This window comes from Eleginops maclovinus, chromosome 16 (assembly GCF_036324505.1).
Source record: "Eleginops maclovinus isolate JMC-PN-2008 ecotype Puerto Natales chromosome 16, JC_Emac_rtc_rv5, whole genome shotgun sequence".
Lineage (NCBI taxonomy): Eukaryota > Metazoa > Chordata > Actinopteri > Perciformes > Eleginopidae > Eleginops > Eleginops maclovinus.
Genome location: NC_086364.1, coordinates 16,317,721 through 16,338,819, shown reverse-complemented (window position 1 = coordinate 16,338,819; position 21,099 = coordinate 16,317,721). Strand labels below are relative to the sequence as shown.

Below are 21,099 nucleotides of genomic sequence, written 5' to 3'. Positions count from 1 at the left end.
CAATGTAGCAAAACATTTGGAGGAAAACCAATGAATAACTTACTAAATATCCAGCGCTCAGACATACACAAACTTTTCCTTCCCCTGATTCTTCCTTTGATCATGCAGCTCACAAATTGGTTTATGAAACATGCAACAATGCTAATTATCCCCATGTGAACAACAGATTAAAGATATGCCTCATCTCTGAGCCAGATGGAAGGTTTCAAACTAACCGGGAAACACATTAATGGATGGCTTAGACTGGCAAGCTGCCTCTGGCTTGCTAGAAAACATCTCTGAATGGCACTGCCAGACTGGTTTCAGCAGAAATCTGACCAGCAGGCAGGTTTGATTCCCCCTGCATTTCAATTTAAAGAGAAAGGCTTTTTTTTTTTTGTGCTTGTCAAATTAAAATGTGGAGCATTGATAGAAAAGGGAGCTTTCAAAAAAAGGAAACCACCTGAGGACGCCCTGATAATAAAATGAAAATAATGCTTGGCAAAGTAGCCTGAGCAGGAGTGGAGATAAGTATGAGGTTAAGAAAATGTCTGGTTGTTTGTGAAGCTGTTTCTACTGCTAGCCAACTATTTCTCAGTGGATCTGTCTCTCTTGATTTCATTCCTAATGGTGGGTGACTGCCTTTTTAGAGATTCCATGCTGCCAGATGAATGAATGAACACCACAATAATGCACATTTATTTTAATCTTTAAAATCCCCTCCAGGCATATTTTAAAACAAATGCAAATAGTCTGCTTGGATATGTTACCTATTCATTCTTCCTCCATCAAATTCAAGATTGTAAACTACAAAAAAGTTGAGGCATATCATTATTTGTTTCTGTTTTGTTATTAGATACGAGAAACTACTGTAAAATACATTTCCAGTGTTTATGTGCATCAGAGGCTACAACTTTATAAAAATGACATACTTTAGCACTGTCCAGATGTAAACTTATACTTCAAATTAACAAAGAGAAACTTTCCACCTTCAGCAGATGCAATGTAAAAGTCTGCACAGTAAATTCAAAGTGACGTTTCAATCAGAGGAACACGTTCTTTGAGTGGGTTAATACAAATAAAGATATCATCAGTTGAAGAAGGTTTTATGTCAGAGGAAATATTTTCATTTGATAAAAGTCTATAAAACCAGCCAAAAAATGTTGGTGCCAACAGGTTTGGTCATACAATGATTTCTCTATTTGTATAACTGATGAACTATAACTAACAGGATGGTTTTGATATAATGAATCTATTAATATAAAACCTTGTTTTTATTTCCGCAGCCCTGATGGTGGCGCCAATTCGCAGCAGGACTGAGAAAAAGGAAACGACGGTAAAAGTACTACCAGAGACACATTACCATGGATGTGAGAAAAGAAATCCCAAGGAGAGGACAGTCACGTCATGATAAAATGCCCCTGAGTATAACGCGCATGCGCAATGCTACACTGTGCCCATTCACTCAATGGATATGCGACTATCAATGCGCCTGTGCTGGAGTAAACTGTGACGTCACTGTCTGCTCCTTGTTGCTTTTCTGGCCAACATCTGAACAAAGGCCTGCCCCTTTTCAGGAGGATTTCTCTACCGCAATCGTTACTTTACGTGTAATCACGATTACTAAATCGGATTACGCTACTTTTATTATATTTCAAGACGTCGATAACAACAGAGATGATTTCCGAAATGGAGGTTGATCACAATGAAAGCAGCGTCGAGATCAAATCGGCCATGCATACTTGGCGTTATCGCCACCATTTCACGTACAAGGCAGATCAAGGAAAAAATATCATCGTCCAGTGTAATCTATGTCTGCCGAGGGTAAATCTGCTATCCACGTCGAAAACCTCCACATCAAACCTAAAGAAGCATTTAGACGTAAGTTACACAGAGTCTGATGACTTCCCGTTCCCCTTCATGTTAATGTTTGAAAGCGTCAATGAATGCAGAGCTACCCTCGTGATGAATAACGTTACATTATAGCTGCATGTAGATTACAACTCCAGGCGCAGGAGGGTCTTTGTGTTCAAATTTGCTGAAAAAAAGCAACCCTTTTACAAGTGGTATTTTGAGTTTTTATTATTGCATATAAAGTTAAATGAGAACTCGGAACATAAAACTCACGAGGAAAAATGACACGCCTCCTACCATTAACATGTTGGCGTTTTGTCTTGCAGAGAACACACTTGGGCTGCGAAGCCAGGCCTGATGTGAAGAGGGGGAGGAAGAAAGAAGAGTATAACGGTGAGGAGAGTAGGCACTGCCAACTAAAAAAACTAAAAGCAGAAATCATCTCTAAATGCATGACCCAAACAAAAATAGATGAGCTGATTTTCAACTTCATTGTGGAGGATTGCCAGTCATTTTACGTACTGGAGCAACCTGGCTTCAGGAAGCTGGTTGCCGGCTTAACTGAAGGGCTTAGGTCCATGGACAGAGTGACCTTGTTCACAAAGGTGGACCAGGGTTTCTCCAGGATGCGGGAAGAGCTGATGGACAAACTCAGCAACATCCAGTATGTGTGCACAACGGCTGACATCTGGACAGCCAACAGCAGGAGCTTCTTCGGGATGACCTGCCACTGGATCGACAAACACTCTTTAGAGAGGAAATCTGCGGCTCTGGGGTTTGCACGGCTGCAGGGCAGGATCACGCACGACACCATTGCTGGACGCATACATGACATCCATGTGGCGTACAATATTGAAAGTAAAGTTCAGACCACAGTCACTGATAATGGCAGCCCCTTCATCAGCGTGTTCAGGGAGTTTGCAGTGGACAGCAAAGAAAGTGATGATGACATTGGTTTCTATGAGAATGTGAGCACCGTCCTTGAGGGTGAGCCAGAGCAGGATATGCTCCTGTTTCTTCCCACTGTGCAGCGCTGTGCCTCACACACCCTGGAGCTGATTGTCACTGAGGACTTCTGGCAGGCTGTGTCCCAGGGGCCCATGTGCCAGCTACATTACAGCACAATGGCCAAGGTGTACGCCATCTGGAACAAATGCCACCATCTCCAGGTCGGTATGGATTCAGCAGAGGAGATTGGAAAGATGGCTCTTGTTGTTCCGGCTGTCATACGCTGGAATGTGGAGTACTGTGCTGTGCAGAAAATCGTCTCCCTCTCTGAGCGGGAGCTGACAGAGTTGTGCGCCCGGCTGGAGGTCCCGCGCATGCAGCCAGAGGAGATGGCCTTCCTGAAAGAATATGTGACAGTGTTCCACCCGCTCGCTTTTGCACTTGAACTTTTCCAAGCGGAGCAGAAATGTTACCTGGGTCTTGTTATCCCGACCGTACTCAGCCTGAAGAACAAGCTAAATGAGCAGAAAGACTCTGCTAATTACTTAAGCGGGGTCATCAACGCCATCGTGGTGGCTATTGATTTGCGGTTCCAGGAGCTGTTCGCCAGCACAGAAGCAAAGATTGCAACAGCAACGACTCCTCAGTTTCGTTTGCTGTGGATGGCTGCCTCTGACAGGGAGGAGATGTGCGCGCTGCTGGCTACAGAGGCAGCCCAGATGGACCCCGGCAACATTACCGAGGCAAACACCAGCCGGAACTCGTCAAACACCATTGAAACGGAAGATGACTTCTTCAGCTACGGGTCTGTGAAGCCTGCCATTCAGATCCAGCAACGGGGAGTGATGGAGGAAATCCGCAAGTATGTGGAAGGAACGGGGAAGAGCCTAGAGTGCCTTCAGGACTTCCCCAGAATGAAACAGCTCTTCTTAAAATACAACACAACTCTGCCATCCACGGCCCCCGTCCAGCGTCTCTTCAGTCAGAAAGGCAACCTGGTCACCTCACAGAGAAACTTTCTGACCGACGATTACTTCGAACGCATTCAGCTCTTGAGATACAACAGTAACGTGTGCACTTTGGTCACTGACTGAATACATTGCCAGTGACTCTATCATTCAGCCTTTTAATTGATTCAAAATAAAAACCATTTTTTTGCTCAAAGTCATTACAGATAAACCCTTAGTAACATCTCAATTCAGACAATTAAGCCCAGATGTGTTTTTTTTTTATATTACTCTTATCTTTTTTAATAGGCATAGTGTATACCTCCCTGTCTTAATGGCCTCATGAAAAATATTTGTTGACAATCACGGAGAATGACATTCAAAGACTTTAAAGTGACAAAAGCATCTTTCTAGCTGTGCTATTGTTGTGATTTGAAGTAGCCACAGGGTTAAACCCAAGTGATTTCCTCTTTCAGTTAGGTTTGTTTTTTCTACAGGTGCTCAATGAGAATGCATCTCCTGTCTGTATGTTTTATATCATATATAAAAAGACAAGGAAAGAGCCCTTTTCTGTCTGCCGTGCCTTTTTTCCCCATGAAAATGAAAGCAATTGGATCAGTGACGTTGGGAACGGCTGCCTTATCTGCATTAAGCCAAAAGTGCATCAGCAGATACTGTTTCAAAGAATACACAGAGCACACAAACTACACAAATCCCAGTGCTGCCGAGTCCCAAGTGTATTCCTAGCCACACGTCCAGATGTCAGTTGAGAGCGTTTGTTTTGTCAGACAGCTGCCTGGAGACCAGCAGGAGAATGTCAAGAGCATACAAACACACACTCAAACACAGGCAATGTGGACTGTCAAAAAAGCTGTCAAAAACATGACACTTCTGAAGATGCCAACCCTGAGAGAGTATGAAATGCCTTGGGATTTGCATTTTCTTCTTTTCAACATCAGTGCATGTAGAAATCTATACAGTATGTGTGTATTCCAGTTATCTGTATTTGTTTGACTTTTCCTGCAGAAGTCAGACAGATTTAGGCAGAGATATAAAACTCCCCAGCCGCAGAATACAGTTAAACTGCCCTCACTGCTTCCTAAAAGTATATTCTGCTTGAGAGACAGGCGCGTAGGATTGTACTCAGCAAACCACCAGCTGATAAGGTCAAGAAGCAGTTTTAACAACGGGTTGCAGGTAAGGGACGCAAGATTTTATGAAGCTAAAGGGCTGCTGCAGAAATGCGATATGATACACCCGTGCTCAGTGGTCTTACACAACGATTAACAGGTAAAATACAGTCAACTGGTAGATATAAATTGCCTTGCATTACCTATGCTTAATCATACGTGAATAACTCCTGGACTATTAATTCACACGTCAAGTCAAAAGTACTGGTTTGATTCAAGATGAGAATTTTAATTGAATTCTTTTCAAGCTTGAGGGGGAAAAAATGGTTCTTAAATACTCATCAGGCTAACGCTTTTGAACCATTTCCATGTGAACAGCACCATACTAAAGGCTTTCACTCGGGAGTCAAATGCCAATCAGACGACGCCAGCAACATTTCCCGGTATGCTTACTTGCAAATGAAACGCCGGCACAGTAGTAATCAAACATCATGAATCAACTCACACAATATGGGAATTATACGAGAGCCCTTTGTAGGAGCACATTGCCTTTAAGTTTTTTCTCTATGCTAAGAGACTATAGGCTACTTTCTGAAATATGAAACTAATCTGTAAAAACAAAAAAGCCTGATCAAATGTTTTTATATCACCAGAACAACATGTAGCCTTTGTTCTTAGAGGTGCTCAGTGATAACTTCACTTGCATACAGGGGGCGTATCTGGCATTCTGATTGCCATGTTTTTAACCACAATGAAAACCTAGAGCCATTATGATTACAATGCCGTTTGTCTTCGTGGATTTTACCAGAGGAAGTTCTGAGGACCGAAAACATTGTTCATATAAAGCAAGTTCAAGTGATCAATGCCCGATTCTTTCGTTTTCTTTTCAGGGTTTAGTCCGGCCCTTAAATGAAAATCAGGTAAAAAACGGCAAACTTGATTTTTGTATAACAATAATTTCAATCAAAAATGTAAGTGATTATCTCATAGTAATTCCCAAAGCTTAGTGTGTGCTTGACTTCAGTCATTACTGTGTTAATGTGCTTGTAGCCCTCCAATGAAAGCCAGCTGACATAAAAGTCATAAAAGAGCCACCTGTGCTTCACTACCATTCACTTCTTGTATGATGAGGTGCAGCTCTGTGTGACTCTGGATATGATAAGCCAATGAATGACATTTTCTTAATTTTTTTTATGCCAACACTGCCACCTGTGGGACACCCACAGAATCTCATAAAATAAACCCCAGGCACCAATTTCATAGTTTGATCCAAAGTTGTAGTTTTAATGATTTCAGAAAAACGGGTGCAAAGTATTACTTTAGAAAACACAGAGTAATACCCATCACCACACACATTTAGAACAGGATCTGAGGCACAAAGTGGAAGGTGTACAGTGCGTGTTAATTTTGTCAGTATCTTTGATTTAATCCCTAAACCCTTGTCTCTTCAGACCTCTCATGCTTCCTCCCTTGCAAAAAATAGCCTTAGAATCTCTTTGTTGTACAAAAGCAGCATGGCGGTGACATATACTCTTAATTTACTTTAACCGTCTACCATATTGCTTCTACTGAGTCTTTGTCAGTGATATATTACAGTAAGGAGGGAAGCATTAGAGGTTGTTCCAGACATGGCTGGGATATTTAATATTCTAATGCCCTTTTCTCACTTTGCTCTGATAAAACACCCTTCAGGTGTCCCAGCCCCAGTCACTGCAGAAATAGCTTGGCAGGGCTGAAGTGGCCCAGGTTCTCACAGGACTTGAGCCAGCGCTGGACATTATTGGGAGTAGAGGAGGCGGGGCCGCTTTGCAACACGCAGCAATAGCACGCAATATCGGCCAGGGAGAACTCCTGCCCGGCCAGCCAGGGGCTGCGGCCCAGAGCAGAGTTAAGGGCCCGCAGGACTGCGGCCCGCTCCTTGGCACTGCCCTCTGCCAGCTGGAAGAAAGCCGTGTCCACCCAGCTGTCCACCAGTGTGGCGAGAGCAGCGTCACTGGGGTAGGGAGACAGCAGCTTGAAGAGGAATCGCGCCACGTTGGCCTCTCCCTCGATAGGACACATGTTCTGAACACTGAACTTCATCTGCAGTTTGGGGACTGTGGATCAGGCAAAAGACAGACATGATTCTTGGTTAACAAGGCAACAAGAATTAGCCACAGCTAGATCATGTAAAAAAGGAAAACATTTCAAACATAAAATCAAGGCTTGGATCGGTTAGACATGATGAGCTTTCACATTTTCAAAAAGCCCAAAAGGGTAAATTTAGAGTTTTTAAATGAATTCTCATATGGGGTGCTATGCTTTCAAAAGTTACTTACATAAAAGAGTAAAGTGAAACAGCTCTACCTCCTAATCGCTCAAATTAAATGAATCAAGTCCCTCAGTCTTATATTGCAGTTGTTGTTTTTTTTGCTGAAAGGCAGAGTAAGGTATTTTATTCAGTGTGCATTGGTCAAACCCCAGACACACACACTCAATAGAATCCCATACCCTCATTTCTAATTGGCCTTTTTACTGTCATTTGTACAAGGAAGGCCAAAATGGCAAACAAACAATGCACCTGCATATTAAAGTGAATCCGATAAACTCTGGCTACATTATTTTTCTCCTTTTCGTTTTGATTTACTACCAGCTTAGAGCAGTTTTGATGCACTTCCTAGATTTCAACCTGTAACACATGCCTCTCACTGTGCCTTACCATCTTTCCATATGAGGGTGAAGCCCAGCTGGAACATCTGGCGGGCATAGCTGTCTGCATGACGTGGGCCGAGGCAGGACAGGAGCTGTGGCGGCACATTGGAAACTGAGGAGTGGACGTGGACGGTAGAGAGCACCCGATAGCGTTGACACAGCACGCTGTGGAGCACCAGCAGGGTGAGGGGTGGCTGTGCCGGATTGGCGTTTATTACAATGTCACGAAGAGCACCGAGGTCCTTTTGACATAAAAAAAGATAATGGAGGTAAATAGGAGTAGCATCCAAAATAAATACAGTAGTACAGTGTGTGTCTGCTGGTACAGCTGATACAGCATGTTAGTCCACACCCTCAAATACGCTTCAAGAGAAATTCCAATATGAGCAAGTTTTTCAGGTTAACGTGTTATTTATAACATTCAATGATGGGTGTTATCAAGATAATTATGTTTTCACTGCTGCTACAGAGCAAAAGTAAGTCAAACTATGTTAGTTGCTAAAAACAGATGCATACTTTCAGTTCACGAAAGATAAACATGGTGTCCAGTTAGGCTTACACTGTACCTGGATACAGAGCACACTCGTGTAATCTCAGCTTTTTACCTTGCCCAGTAGTGTGTCCAGATTTGTGACTCCTTTGAAGGTTGTGGAGCTGGGGCTGTCGGAGGAGAGGCTGCTGCTGACTGTCAGGTCCAGATCGGCGTCAGGGGTAGTCACCGTCTTGGCAAGGCCATCCACAGCTGCTTTCAGCTCGTACAGTTTTCTCAAGATCTCATCCTGCCTCGCTTCCAAAGCTTTGACTGCTGGATCCACCTCGCCATTCTGGGGAGAAGGAGTGAATCGCTTAGGTTGGCTGAAACAACACTTTATGAGCATTCAGTTTTAGGCAAGCCGATTCATGTAGGCAGGTATCCCTACAACTTACTGTTCCTGCACAGATAAAAAAGGCAGTATTGAGGACAAACTTAATAAATCCCAATTCCTGAGTTCAAGAGTACACACATGAAACAAAGCAAACCTCCCATAAAGAGATTATTAATACTAAACTTAAGACTAAGTTCTGTCTTGTATAATCATAATTGAGGAACATAATGTGACATAATGACTACCAGAGATGAAAATAATATCTGACAGCTTTGGTTTCTTTACACCAACATTCTTCCACACAAAAAAGAAATATAAAACAGGATGGTTTATAATAAATCAAACTCTACAACAAATATAATACCCTACAAGTTCAACTATATGATTAGCTAAATAATCGTTTATATTGGGGACAATTTTGATCGTTTGATTTGTTTTTCATGCAAAAATTATTGTTGTTGTTGCTTCCAGATTCTCAAATGCGAGGACGTTTATCCAATTACTTTCTAGCAGTACATTTTCCTTATAATGCTCAGATGACTTTATTTAAGTAACGTTTTCAACGCATGACTATTTCTGGAAACAGTATTTCTTCACACTGTTGTATTTTTTTAAACATAAGTATCTGAATACTTCTTTGCTGAATCAAGGGTTTGCAATGTACACATACCATCATAAAATGCAGTTTGATGCGTATTGGTGACAGTGTCAGCATATATAACAACATGATAGAGAGTGTATAATAGTGTAATCCCTTTAATGGTTTCATAATCTTAAAATCTTTAAAAAGTGTGTAGTAATTGTTGCATCAGCCAGAACTGATTCTCCTGCCAAGCGAACTTAGCTAGCTAGCATGGCAGCTAAGACAGCTAATGCTAATACACGACGCGAAATGCGCATGTATCAAACCATGGGAAACAAAAGGAAATAAGAGCTAAAAAGGGAGCAAAGCGCAATTAAACCAAATACAAATATATATATATATATATATATATAAACTTTGTAAAAATGTAATCAGTTATGAGTTACCTGCAGCGCGTGTTCAGAGCATACTTCAGAGGTGCAGCTGTTCCCTTGCTGCGTGTGGATATTTGGTAAAGTGTACATGCAGGTTGGTAAATCGGGCTTTAGGAGGCTTCCACAAAGGGGCTTTACCTGGTACATGGACATGTTGGAGGACAGTAAACGCTCTGTCAGAGACAAAACAGTTAAAAATGTAATCACAGTCGGACCCAGACAGGCTCTTCAGGGCTGTGTGATGTTGACAGGCAGCAGCAGCGGCTACTGGACTACTCTCGCGGTAACACAGGAAAGAGGCCTCAGTGACGTCACACCCGGTGAAAGTAAATGATAGCTGTGAACATCATATATCTTGTATACGAAAAAGTTCCCACCAGGGACATGTAAAGTACAAAAAAATATGTATAAAATAAATAAAGACAAAAGAGGAAAAAGAAAAATACAGTTTAATATTTCAGATTAAATATTGGCTGTGGTTGGGTGGTGAGTAAGGCAAGGCAAGATTATTTATGGAGCACCTTTCAACACAAGGCAATTCAAAGTGCTTTACAAAAATGAAAGACATTAAAAGCGTTAAGAATAGTGCAGCATAACCACATTTTAAAAAGGCATTTAAAAACAGTCATTTAAGAGCAAAGGTAATAAAATAAACACAACAGGTATAAAATACATGAATAAAAGTTAGAGTGCAGAATAAAAGTCACAGTGTAATGTTAGATAAGAACAGTTCAATTAAAAGCAGGGGCAAAAAGAAATGTTTTCAGCCTGGATTTAAAAGTAGTAAGAGTTGCAGCGGCTCTGCAGGGTTCAGGGAGTTTGTTCCAGAAATTTGGAGCATAATAACTGAACGCTGCTTCTCCTTGTTTAGTTATAAGTCTGGGGACAGAAAGTTGACCCGTCCCAGAAGATCTGAGAGTTCTGGATGGTTCATAATGTAGCAGGAGATCACAAATGTATTTTGGGCCTAATCATTCAATGTTTTATAAACCAGCAGCAGAACTTTGAAATCAATTCTCTGACAGACAGGAAGCCAGTGACCTCAGAACTGGAGTGATGTGATCCACTCTCTTAATGTTAGTGAGGACTCGAGCCGCAGCGTTCTGAATCAGCTGCAGCTTTCTAATGGATTTCTTAGTGAGACTTGTAAAGACACCATTGCAGTAGTCCAGTCTACTGAAGATAAAAGCATGAACAGGTTTTTCTAGATCCTGGTGTGACATAGTCCTTTAATCCTAGATATGTTCTTCAGGTGATAGTAGCCGGACTTAGTGAGTGTTTTAATGTGACTGTTGAAATTCAGGGCAGAGTCCATGACTACACCTAGATTTCTGGCGTTTGCTGTTGTTTTGAACATGGCTGACTGAAGCTCAGCACTGACTTGTTGTCGTTCCTCCTTCGCGTAGTTTGAATGAATCAGAAGAACCCGAAACAGCAAAAGCTTTTATTGCCAAGTAGGTCAACGCATACATTCAAGAATCAAATGTGTTAATGTCATATGCACATAAAGTGTAGTAATTGCAATGAAAATCTTAAATCCCAAAGCAATCAAAGAAGATAAACTGTAAGAAAACGACCAAAAAATATCGTATCGTAATCGTATCACATTAAATATACAGCAATATTTACATGAAATATATCTATATTTCAAATAACTATGTAGAGTAAAAAAGGACAAAATATTTGGTTAAACAAAATAGAATACAATTAATAAAAATGCAGTATTGGTATGAAAAGTGGAAAAGTATTAAAACATATTAAAAAAGTTATCTTGTGTACAATGTGCATAATTCGGAGGGTTGTGTCAGGACTGTACAAACTATAATAAACCAGAAACTGCCAAAATGGTCCTATTATACTGCCATAAATATGATAAGAGAAGACTGCATCAGGGTTAGCTGAAGAAACACTCAGCCTTACAATCTGCCAGGGAAATCCCCAGACAAAGTATTCAGCCTGTTCAGTCTTAAGAGCAACCAGAATTATAGAGAGAATTTAGTGATTGTTTGTTTGTTTGTTTGTTTGTTTGTTCCTGCCAATCTACTGATCCACACTCCAGTCCGGTAGGTGGCGGTAATGCGCCTATTCTTTGGTTGCCAACCGCCAATAAACTTTGTAGAAGAGAAATACATTTGAATGAAATGTTTGGTATAAGATCACATTCATGGATTTGAAATAAGGATGAGCTGTTAATGTAGTGCGTTATGTTATGTAAAATCTATTGAACAGTCACATCAGTTACTCGCTACCAAATGTATTGGCAGGTCCACCTGCACTAGAGGACGCCACCGTCTCATTTCTCAAGTCACTACTTTCTGAGTGCAAGAAGGTCAGCAGTCAATAGAGATGGACTTTCCATGACCGCGTTTACGTAAACATCCATGGTATAAACTCATGCATCACATCCAAGCAGAGACAGATTGTTATTTTAGTTTACTAGTACAGAGAAAATGATAACAACACCTTTCAATCTACTCGTTTAATTATTCTAGACAAATGCGGGAACATGTCTGAAGGCTGCATTTCCAAGATTAAAATGTACTGCAGGAACATGTAGTGTTTAAGAAATCCTGAGAACAGATGTGTTCTGTGAATAATCGTATTGCCTTCAGTAAAAAACAGCAGTCATTGTTTTAACATTTATATTGTGTGATATTTGCTGGCTATCAACATTTTGCATACTTTCTGAGATCTGAGATGACTTATCTTTCTTTCTTTACAAAAGAAAACAACGTTGTGAGGTTTTTACGTATGACCTGCTGTGACATTACTTCACATGGTTAAGCAACAAGTAACGCATTCTACCACGTTGTGTTTAAGTGTGCTATACAAATACAATTTATTTATTCTTGCACATTTCAGCCTCCTTACCCGTGCATTTTAATTATACATGACACGACTCCCGAGGTGCAGTTTCATGGGCAGATGTTTCACTGACATTTAAAAAAAGAATATAAACAACACAACAAACGATTTGATCTTGTTGTTCTCCATGCCAACCATGATGGCATTTAATATCTACACTACAAATGGTTCGTCTGAAACCTTATGTTAATAATAGGATATTTACCTGTGGGGGCTCTTGTGATATAATTATCTCACAAATAACAGTCAAATCAAAAACACATTTGTCAGAAAAACTCACATTTAAGACGGTAATTAAATATATGCATGTACATTTATAAAAATCTTAATTTAGTTTTTATTCTAACATTAGTTACCAGGAGATTTTTGCTGCAAGTGAAGTCAGCTGTCAATTGTCATCTTCAGTATCTCAGCTGTAGCGACAGATCCTGAGGAATAGTGATAGATACTGTAACTTAAAATGTATTTTGCATATACATTTTAATAGACAGCATTGGCATTTAAGATGTAGTAGTATGTTGTGTCTTGTGACTCATACAGTCTGTGTCTTGTTTTTCACCTGACATAAACATCTGTGAACCTTTCTTGCAAGATAGATAAACTAAGCTGTTCTATTTCTGTAAGCTTCAGTCCTATCAGTCAACCTGCTACGCCTATCAAAACCTATTACACCAGTCTAGCCTGTGTTATTCAATCGCAAGTGATCTTTTGATTTAATCTAATCTGGCCACAAAATCCTGTACCAGGAAGCAATTGAAGCAGTTGTAACTTTGCCTGATACCGGTCTCTCCTTTGACATGCAGTCTCCCTCTTCTCTGTCAGAGGAATCGGCTTAGTACCGTTTCACACTCTAACTACATCCTGTCCTTTTAAGCAAGGGCACTATAATAAAAATGCGCAATTAAGTTTACCGTTTCAACAGCTTGTTATCCCTGAATTATTCACTTTCTGCAGCAAGAGAGAGGGAAAGTTTAGTAGAGCTGGTGCGTAAGGGAGGGGGGTTGATGCATGGGCCAACCTGGCAGCTCTGGTGAGGTAGTAGTCGGATCTGATGGCCAGAGTAAGACCTGAGATAGAAACTGAGACTACGGAGGGAGCTGAAACCTGACAGATCACAGTAGTTCTTTTAATCATGTAGGAACAATGGACATGGACTCTGTCAGGCTGTAGGCAGTTTGTCAAGCTGAAGGTATTATGGGTGTAGGGCATGGTGACATATGCCTTGTAAGTGCTGTCGGATACACTTTTACAGGATCGCTGACATAGATAAACAGCATGTGGCCTGACACAACGAATGAGTTGATAACAATGCCTTGATAAATACTTAAACATAAGGTTAACTATGTTTATTCACTATTTGGCAGAGTTATGAAAAGACTGATTCCACTCTCATATTTGTGAATGAAATATGAAGCGTCAATAAGAAGCTGGTTAGCCTAGCTCAGTGTAGTGCAAAAATACTTGGTAAAAAGAAAGCATCAGAGTTGGTAAAACTCACAAATAAGCACATTATATCTGTTTGGATCAACCTACATTGCTGTAGTGTATTAACAACAATGTGTTGTTTTACAGGGGGTTATGTGCCAAATAGTTTCTCAAATGGGGGTCATGACCTACCTGGAGTCATATGTTGCCTGGCATCAGTTAAAGAAATACTCCCAATCCCAACAGGTCAACTGTTCTCTTATAACACTGACTATTCATTGTTTGTGATACACCGGTTCTGTGTAGTTATACAGATCAAGTTTGCGCACTTTTTCAGGGGGCTTTCTTTGTTGTTATTGTTTTTAATGTCTATCTTATAGTCATAGGTGATATGACTGATTTTGTGCCGTGCTGAAAATGTGGTAGGCACATTTTGTTTTGTAATCAGTCTGAGCCTCAGAAATGCTGCCATCTTTCAGGCTTTGGTTGGCCTTGGATCGAAACTATGCAGGTGTATGTAGAACCAGGCACAATCATTTATCTTATTAATATCACAGTTAAGATGCATAGTGCAGTTAGGTTATGGAATGGTGTTGAGGGAAAGGAATCTATCATATGGCTGTGCATGTGGAGTGTTTGGTCTTTGGGCGTGTGGGGGTAGGATTAGCTGTACGCAGCTGTACTGTTATTTGTACAGCTTTTAGGAGACTAAAGGTATATACTTATACTGTATGTCATATATCCTATAAAGTATGTTATTAAAAGGTGAAATTACATATACCTGTCTACCTGTCATCGACAGCCATTACTCAGTCTGAGGGTGAGTCAGCACATGTGACCGCTGTTCAGGGATTTAAGCAGGGTGTGGCGTTTAGTTGCTAACTTGCATTAGTGAAGTGATGTCTCAATATCTATAAATACAACCTCAATTAGCGGAAATGTAAACAACACGCTCATGGCACAAGGGAAATAGGTTGCTAGAAATCACCTTCCTTGATCGCCCTTTGTGTGTCAGTTGTGGCTGATGATATATGCATGGCCTATCATTCATTAATGAAGGGACGCTGCACGCAGACATCATAAGCAGAGGCTCAGGACCAATGCTTGTAGGGGAACAGAGGCAGTGCTGTCATCCCCTGCATTATGGATGAAGTTCCTTCACTCAGCTCACAAAGCCCATTCAGTCATCCTAACACGCCAGTTAAATCTTTTACGACGTTCCTCCCTGTTTGGACTATCAGGTAGCAACTTCTGTCATACCTCTAGGCTCCAGAATACTGGGAATGAGACAAAATATGCATTTGTCAGACCAGAGATGCCAAATGCACAGCGTTCAACTTCATGTTACTTGGTTTGCTCGAGCACTTCCGTTTGTTATCAGATGAAGATGAGGTGCACATTAAAGTTTCACACAGACTTAATCAGTAAGGTGAGCCTGAATCTCCTTTCTTAAAATGAGTTTTGGTGACAATGAAGTGAGGGCATTAACAATTGAAGTGCAAAGCAGACAATCGGGCTAAGCCTATGTGTCCATCCTAAAGCACCCATCCACATAAAGTGCACGATAGATCTATTAACTGTCTCACTGTCTATTAACTGTCTCATCTTAAAATAAAAAAGTAAAGTTGATCCATAATGCTGCATCCTAACATTTCAAGGTTTACAAAACTCCTACCTCAATGCTACAATGACTTTAAGTGCTGAAATCAGCCCTATTTCATTTACACTGTAATTTTTCTGTAAACTCTCTCTTTATTCCCTTGATTTTAAGCGTACAAAATGACAACACCCATCAATCATACTCAGTCATTTTCATGATTTACTATATGATTTTGGTTTATTGCTTCAAATAATAATAAGGAAACAGAACATTAGAAAATGACAGCTGATAACAGTTTTATTTCCATCAAAATAATAAAAAGTACAACAAAAAGTGTATAAAATTATGTGGTACGCAGTTCTTTTAGCCTTTTACTGATTATAGAGCTATTTTATAAAGCCAGTGTTGTGAAATAATATCAAGACCTCTTTCATGGTTACTTTGCTTCCAACAACTGATGTTGGTTATTATGTTCCTCTGATTTTCAGCTGTAGGGCTGGGCAATGTATGAATGTTATTTAGTTATAAGACTATAATTTGTCTTGGATTTTCGATATTGTAATACAAGTGTTTTCCTTTCCTGGTTCTAAAGGCTTTATAACTGTTAGGTGATGTTATTTTCTGAAGTTACCAGACTTACTAGCTCTTGCAGTATTAGCTCTTTCCCATTATTGTAAAAGCACAAACGTTCAACCTTACAATATTGTCTCAATATTGATATAAAGATATGAAATTTCTCCTTATTGCCCAGCGCTATTGACAGCCAACAAGGACTGATGGGCATTATTGGGCTGTCCGATCTGTTCTCTCCTAGAGAAACAGAGATATGGTGTCTCTCTCTTCCTCCCTCCGCCCTTGAGTCCAGGTAATCTATTTGTCACATTATCTTGTACTCCTGCTGTACCTACGCAGCACATCCAGCAGTCAGCGTCGACCTGTTGGCTCACATTTCCTTCCTGTTTACCACACGCTTCTCTTGACCTGCTGGGGTCACGGCTCCATTGTGTGTCCCCTGGCTTGTGTTTCCTACTGGCTTCCCCAACCTTGTCCCACTTTCAGCCTCCCATACCCACCACCCCCACTCCTGTTCTCACCCCTCCACTGTATGTCTGTGGAGAGACAGTCAGAAACTGATAGCAGCAGATATGGGTACATAATGATCTGATAAGTGTTGTGTCTCTCTGCATGTCTAGTGTTTTGTCTTGATAGACAAAACCTTGTCTGAAAATGTGTTTAAATGAAATGCCCATAAATGCATATGCATGGGAAAGCACACTTTAGGCATTATAAGCGTTCAGGGTTATACTTAATGTCAGTTTTTTGGTTTAGTTCACAAATTCTTAATAAGGATCTACAATACTAAACTCTTATTTTGGTCTTACTTGCATTCATAATTGTAATTGCGTGACCTCAAAGGCTTGTTTCACTTTATCTTATTGTGTTATTTTGAATCTTAAGATGTGCCCTTCATTGAGGTGTGCACTGATAATGCCCAAGTGGTAACTTATTTCAACGTTAAATTGCTTATAAATCTATAGGTCTTCAGGACATTCATACAACTTCATTATGAAATGTGTAATATGTCAGGACAAACACAGTCAGTGTATGCTCTGCTGAAGAAGGAACACTCTGAAACCCTCTATCATTATTACTTACAGCACACCCTCTGAATCAAGCAGCAGCATCCTACACTTGTGATCCTGACCTCATGCTAATATCAGGCTATGCCCCACAGCTGTGAGTGGCAGGTGTGTGCTGTAAACGCCAGGTTCCCCCTGTAATATAAAGGTAATTGAAATGACACTTAGGTGGTGCCACCGGCAGAACGTGTGTTGCTCTGTATTTTAGCGCCTCTAGTTGGTGCGTAAATGGATAGAGTAGTTGTTAATTTTAATCCCATGAATCCTGTAAATGTAGTGCATAAAAAGGATGTGCTATTTAAAGTGTATTGGAGGGAGGAAGCCAAGCTCTAAGAGCATCAGTTTTTCGTCTGAGAGTTTTGGTTAGCATAATGATTGACTCTTCTTTAATATATGCTGAGCAAGCTCTCCTGCACAAGAAAACCTGGCGAAGGAGTTTGTGTAAGGCTAGCATCCTCAGCTATAGCTTTCTGCAGAGTTTGCATCTTCTTGTACAAACCCAATCCCTGATGTGTGTGTATTTGGGATGATGTGTTTGCATGGATGGCCGTCTGATCTCATATTTGATTTTTGCAAATGCATTGGTTTTTGTGTTTGTGTTTGTGTTTGTGTGTGTGTGTGTGTGTGTGTGTGTGTGTGTGTGTGTGTGTGTGTGTGTGTGTGTGTGTGTGTGTGTGTGTGTGTGTGTGTGTGTGTGTGTGTGTGTGTGTGTGTGTGTGTGTGTGTGTGTGTGTGTGTGTGTGTGTGTGTGTGTGTGTGTGTGTGTGTGTGTGTGTGTGTGTGCTGCAACAAGGTTCAGATGGGTTGATTTACAAAGCTGAGGTCAGGTGTCACTTGATCCAGCCGCGGTGACACTCAGGTGGTCATCAAGGTCACGTCCTTTTTTTTTCTTTTTTCGCTAGCTCTGAATCTATAAACTCTCTTACACACAAAAAAACCACAACGAAACACACCTGTAATGTATATTCACCTCAAACAGAAAGCTTGTGTGATCAGGACACTTCTCATAAACCTTACCGTCTGACATTCAGTCTCATTTAATGCTGTGTTAGATAAGTAAAGATTCAAGGACACCACAAAAATATTTAGAAAAGCGTCTGTTTCTCCTGTGCAAAGGCACATCTGAACCATTATGTAAATGGTTTCCACTTCCTATTGGTTGGTAAGACCATCTTGTGTACATGACACATTTCAACACTCCCTTAAATAAGATTTCTTTCATGCCACCATGTGTCATCTCAAACCACATCTGAGAATAACACATAAAGAAATTGCAAAGATGTACAAGTATTTCAAAATAACAAAGAACAGCCAAAGGATTTGGATTTTATTATTTTTATTTTCTCAGTAATTTGGGAGTTTTTTATACATTAGGGAAATACAGCTGTATGATCTGTCTAAAACATAAGAAAAAGACACAAAAAAAATCTAAAATCATGATGTGAATGTGAATGTCTCTGGACCGGAGTGAGTCTTGCAAAAAGGAAATAAAAAATATTAAAATTAATGAAAATATCTAACAGTATGGAAAATGATTGACTAAAGAGAGCCCTTGCAGCAGTGGAGGAGGGGTGGGTTGGGGGGTCAGGTTGGACGGATGGAGTCCAGTTGTTTAGGACAAGACCATGGCCTGGAACTCTGTGGAGAGAAAAACAGCAATAATGAGATCATTATTTCTCACATGTGCGACACCTGCCTCAGTGTTACTCTAACATGTGAGTATTTTATATCTAGTACCAAAAAGCTATATGAACCAATAGAAAGAAAGAGTGAACCCATTGACAAATCTAAAATCACAAATGATGGATAGAAACATTTTGAGGGTGTCAGTTTTGAGATCCTAGCCCAGAACAGGTGTAAGGGCACTTAGATAGTGTAATTATGCTGCTCATCTTACTTTAGTGCTAGGCTTTATAGCTGTCTCTCTTTGCTGAACAACAAAACTGCTTTAGAAGTATTACAAATCTGGTGAATATGCATTCTAACGGAGACTAAAGGCTAAAGTAAATGTACAAACTTGTTTCCCAAGCAGCGTTGTTTTGTAATAACACATAAACATGCATGTCTTTTATTCAAAAAGTTGTGGATCCGCTCACCATCTGCTCCAATACGGCCATCACTGTCGTCATCAGCAGCGCTCAGGAAGCCCTTGGTCTCCTTGTCTGTCAGAACGCGAGCCCCAGGAGAAAACCTCTGGAGGAAAAACCTGTCGTACAAAGAACCACAGAGAAAACTTCAAGTTAGAGGGAACTGCTGGATTATGTGTTGTACTGCACAGCTGAAAACACAACTACAATAGGCCATATTAAAAGTCCCCGTCCCGTGTCCTGAAAAACTGGATCAACGTTGGATGCACTACTCATTCACTGCATCCCTTCTAATAAGCAGAAAATTGACTGGAAATGTGATTATGTTCCATAAAGACTACAAACTATCCCGCTGAGTATACTCAAGTTCCTAGGCACAAAACAAAACTGAGTTGTAGATAGTAAACTGGCTGCTCACTCACTTGAGCTCTTCCTCCTCGACAAAACCACTGCCATCATTGTCCAGGATCCCGAAAACCTTCTTCACATCTGCAGCGCTCTTCCCGGTGAGCCCACACAGCGTGAAGAACTTCTTGGGACAGAAGGACTCTGGTACTGGAGGATATAAAGAAAGCAAAGTCAGGAACAGCAATGGGAAATAAACTTGACTAGAATAAATAAATCAAAGCAAAAGCTAGGTTTTTATTTCATTTTGTATTTTAATAACATTACTTTTACAATTGGTCTTTTCTGTATCTGGATATTAGTTATTCTGCCTGTTTAGTGTTATAGTTATCACATCTGATGATCCTCTGAGGATTGATCTCAACACTACTTGCACAATTGTAAGACAAATGAAAATGAGGATGTAAAATATGGCCTCAATTATAAATAAATAAATAAAATATTTAACACTAAATTAGAAATCTGTCTAAAGAATGTCAGTTTTGACATGAAATGAAGTGGCACAAAAAAGGAAGAAAGTAATTGTCCTGCATGTGGATATTTTTTCATTTTAAGTGATTGAGGGTCCAGTTTTTCTTGATCTTTGACCTCCAGTAACATCAAAAGGATCATATCTTTTTTTATTAACAGTGTGCCAGTTGATCCTGATAAAATCACATATGATTTGATCTCTACTGATCTCAGCCCAATATGCATTTATGTATATTTTAATGTTTATGTTTTGCTGTGTTCCGACTTTCATAGAAAGAGATAACCCTATTGTAAGGCTCCAGTACAACGACTGTATAGAATTGAATAAAGAAAAAGATCTAACAAAGAGAGCAATAATGATATTGGTGGAAGACGATACCTTGGCAGTCCTTGATAGCACTGTCGATGGCATCAGCGGAAAGGATAGATGAGAGCGACATTTTATTCCTGTAGGAGGAACAACCATGGTGAATTATTAACACATTAAGCCCAGGTACAGCAGCAAACTCTCGAACTTGACGCTGATGGAGAACGAAATGGGTGCAGGTGACGACACTGACTGAAAAGTTTTTGCAGCAATCTCAATAACTTCCCTATTACATTATGTTTGGAGAATTAATATATTGTCCATTCCAACAGACTGAACCTAATAGAGGCAACTTTTCCTTTGTCTTTTGTCACCTTATACGCAAATAAGTCTCCCCTTTTACGCACGGAATTACTGCAGCTGTCATCTAACTTCTAAGTCATTAAAGTGCTCTGAATATACAAGAGCGAACCTTTCCTTAACAAAAAACTTTTAAAACAAAAGACATAAATCTACCACTTCCGATCAAAAGCAACCATGTCTGAATCCACGCTTACCTTGTTTCGGTGGGTTCGCCCGTTCGTTGATCCAGCAGAGAGGTAAGGATATGTGGTGACTGCTGTCCGTCAAGGCGGATTTATATAGGTCTGATTCCAGTGACAAAAGGGATTGCTTGAGTTACCTGTCTATGGATCAAATTCTAACAGCCCGCCCCTGATCCAATTTCCCAGCTAACTAATTAACCTTTACTATTTATAACGCCCAGGGCAGGGAGACCGGACCCTGGACATATGTAGCAACCTTGTAAATAGCAAATTAAGTTAAAAAGTGCGTTCTTCTCCCCTTTCACCACTCCCTCCCCCTGTC

General features: G+C 40.4%; 3 protein-coding genes across 4 annotated transcripts; 1 reads left to right on the top strand and 2 right to left on the bottom strand.

Moving 5' to 3' along the window:
- Nucleotides 1-1,514: 1,514 nt before the first annotated feature.
- LOC134878189 (uncharacterized) lies at nt 1,515-4,292 on the top strand. Its single transcript, XM_063904065.1, has 2 exons — nt 1,515-1,860; nt 2,160-4,292. The coding sequence occupies exons 1-2, from the start codon at nt 1,657-1,659 to the stop codon at nt 3,873-3,875; spliced, it is 1,920 nt and encodes a 639-aa protein (XP_063760135.1). The 5' UTR covers nt 1,515-1,656; the 3' UTR covers nt 3,876-4,292.
- Nucleotides 4,293-6,113: 1,821 nt separating this feature from the next.
- On the bottom strand, nt 6,114-9,731 carry aimp2 (aminoacyl tRNA synthetase complex interacting multifunctional protein 2). 2 transcript variants are annotated; one of them, XM_063904067.1, is made up of 4 exons: nt 9,571-9,731; nt 8,155-8,373; nt 7,557-7,791; nt 6,114-6,954 (listed from the first exon to the last, which is right to left on the bottom strand). In XM_063904067.1, exons 1-4 carry the CDS (start codon nt 9,583-9,585, stop codon nt 6,566-6,568), a joined length of 858 nt encoding a protein of 285 aa, XP_063760137.1. In that variant the 5' UTR covers nt 9,586-9,731; the 3' UTR covers nt 6,114-6,565. The 2 variants fall into 2 exon arrangements, with proteins under 2 accessions (XP_063760137.1, XP_063760136.1); XM_063904066.1 differs by having other exon boundaries at nt 9,445-9,725.
- Nucleotides 9,732-18,281: 8,550 nt separating this feature from the next.
- On the bottom strand, nt 18,282-21,049 carry pvalb8 (parvalbumin 8). Its single transcript, XM_063903934.1, has 5 exons — nt 20,790-21,049; nt 20,305-20,372; nt 19,472-19,604; nt 19,059-19,168; nt 18,282-18,600 (listed from the first exon to the last, which is right to left on the bottom strand). Exons 2-5 carry the CDS (start codon nt 20,363-20,365, stop codon nt 18,575-18,577), a joined length of 330 nt encoding a protein of 109 aa, XP_063760004.1. The 5' UTR covers nt 20,366-20,372; nt 20,790-21,049; the 3' UTR covers nt 18,282-18,574.
- Between the last annotated feature and the right edge of the window lie 50 nt (nt 21,050-21,099).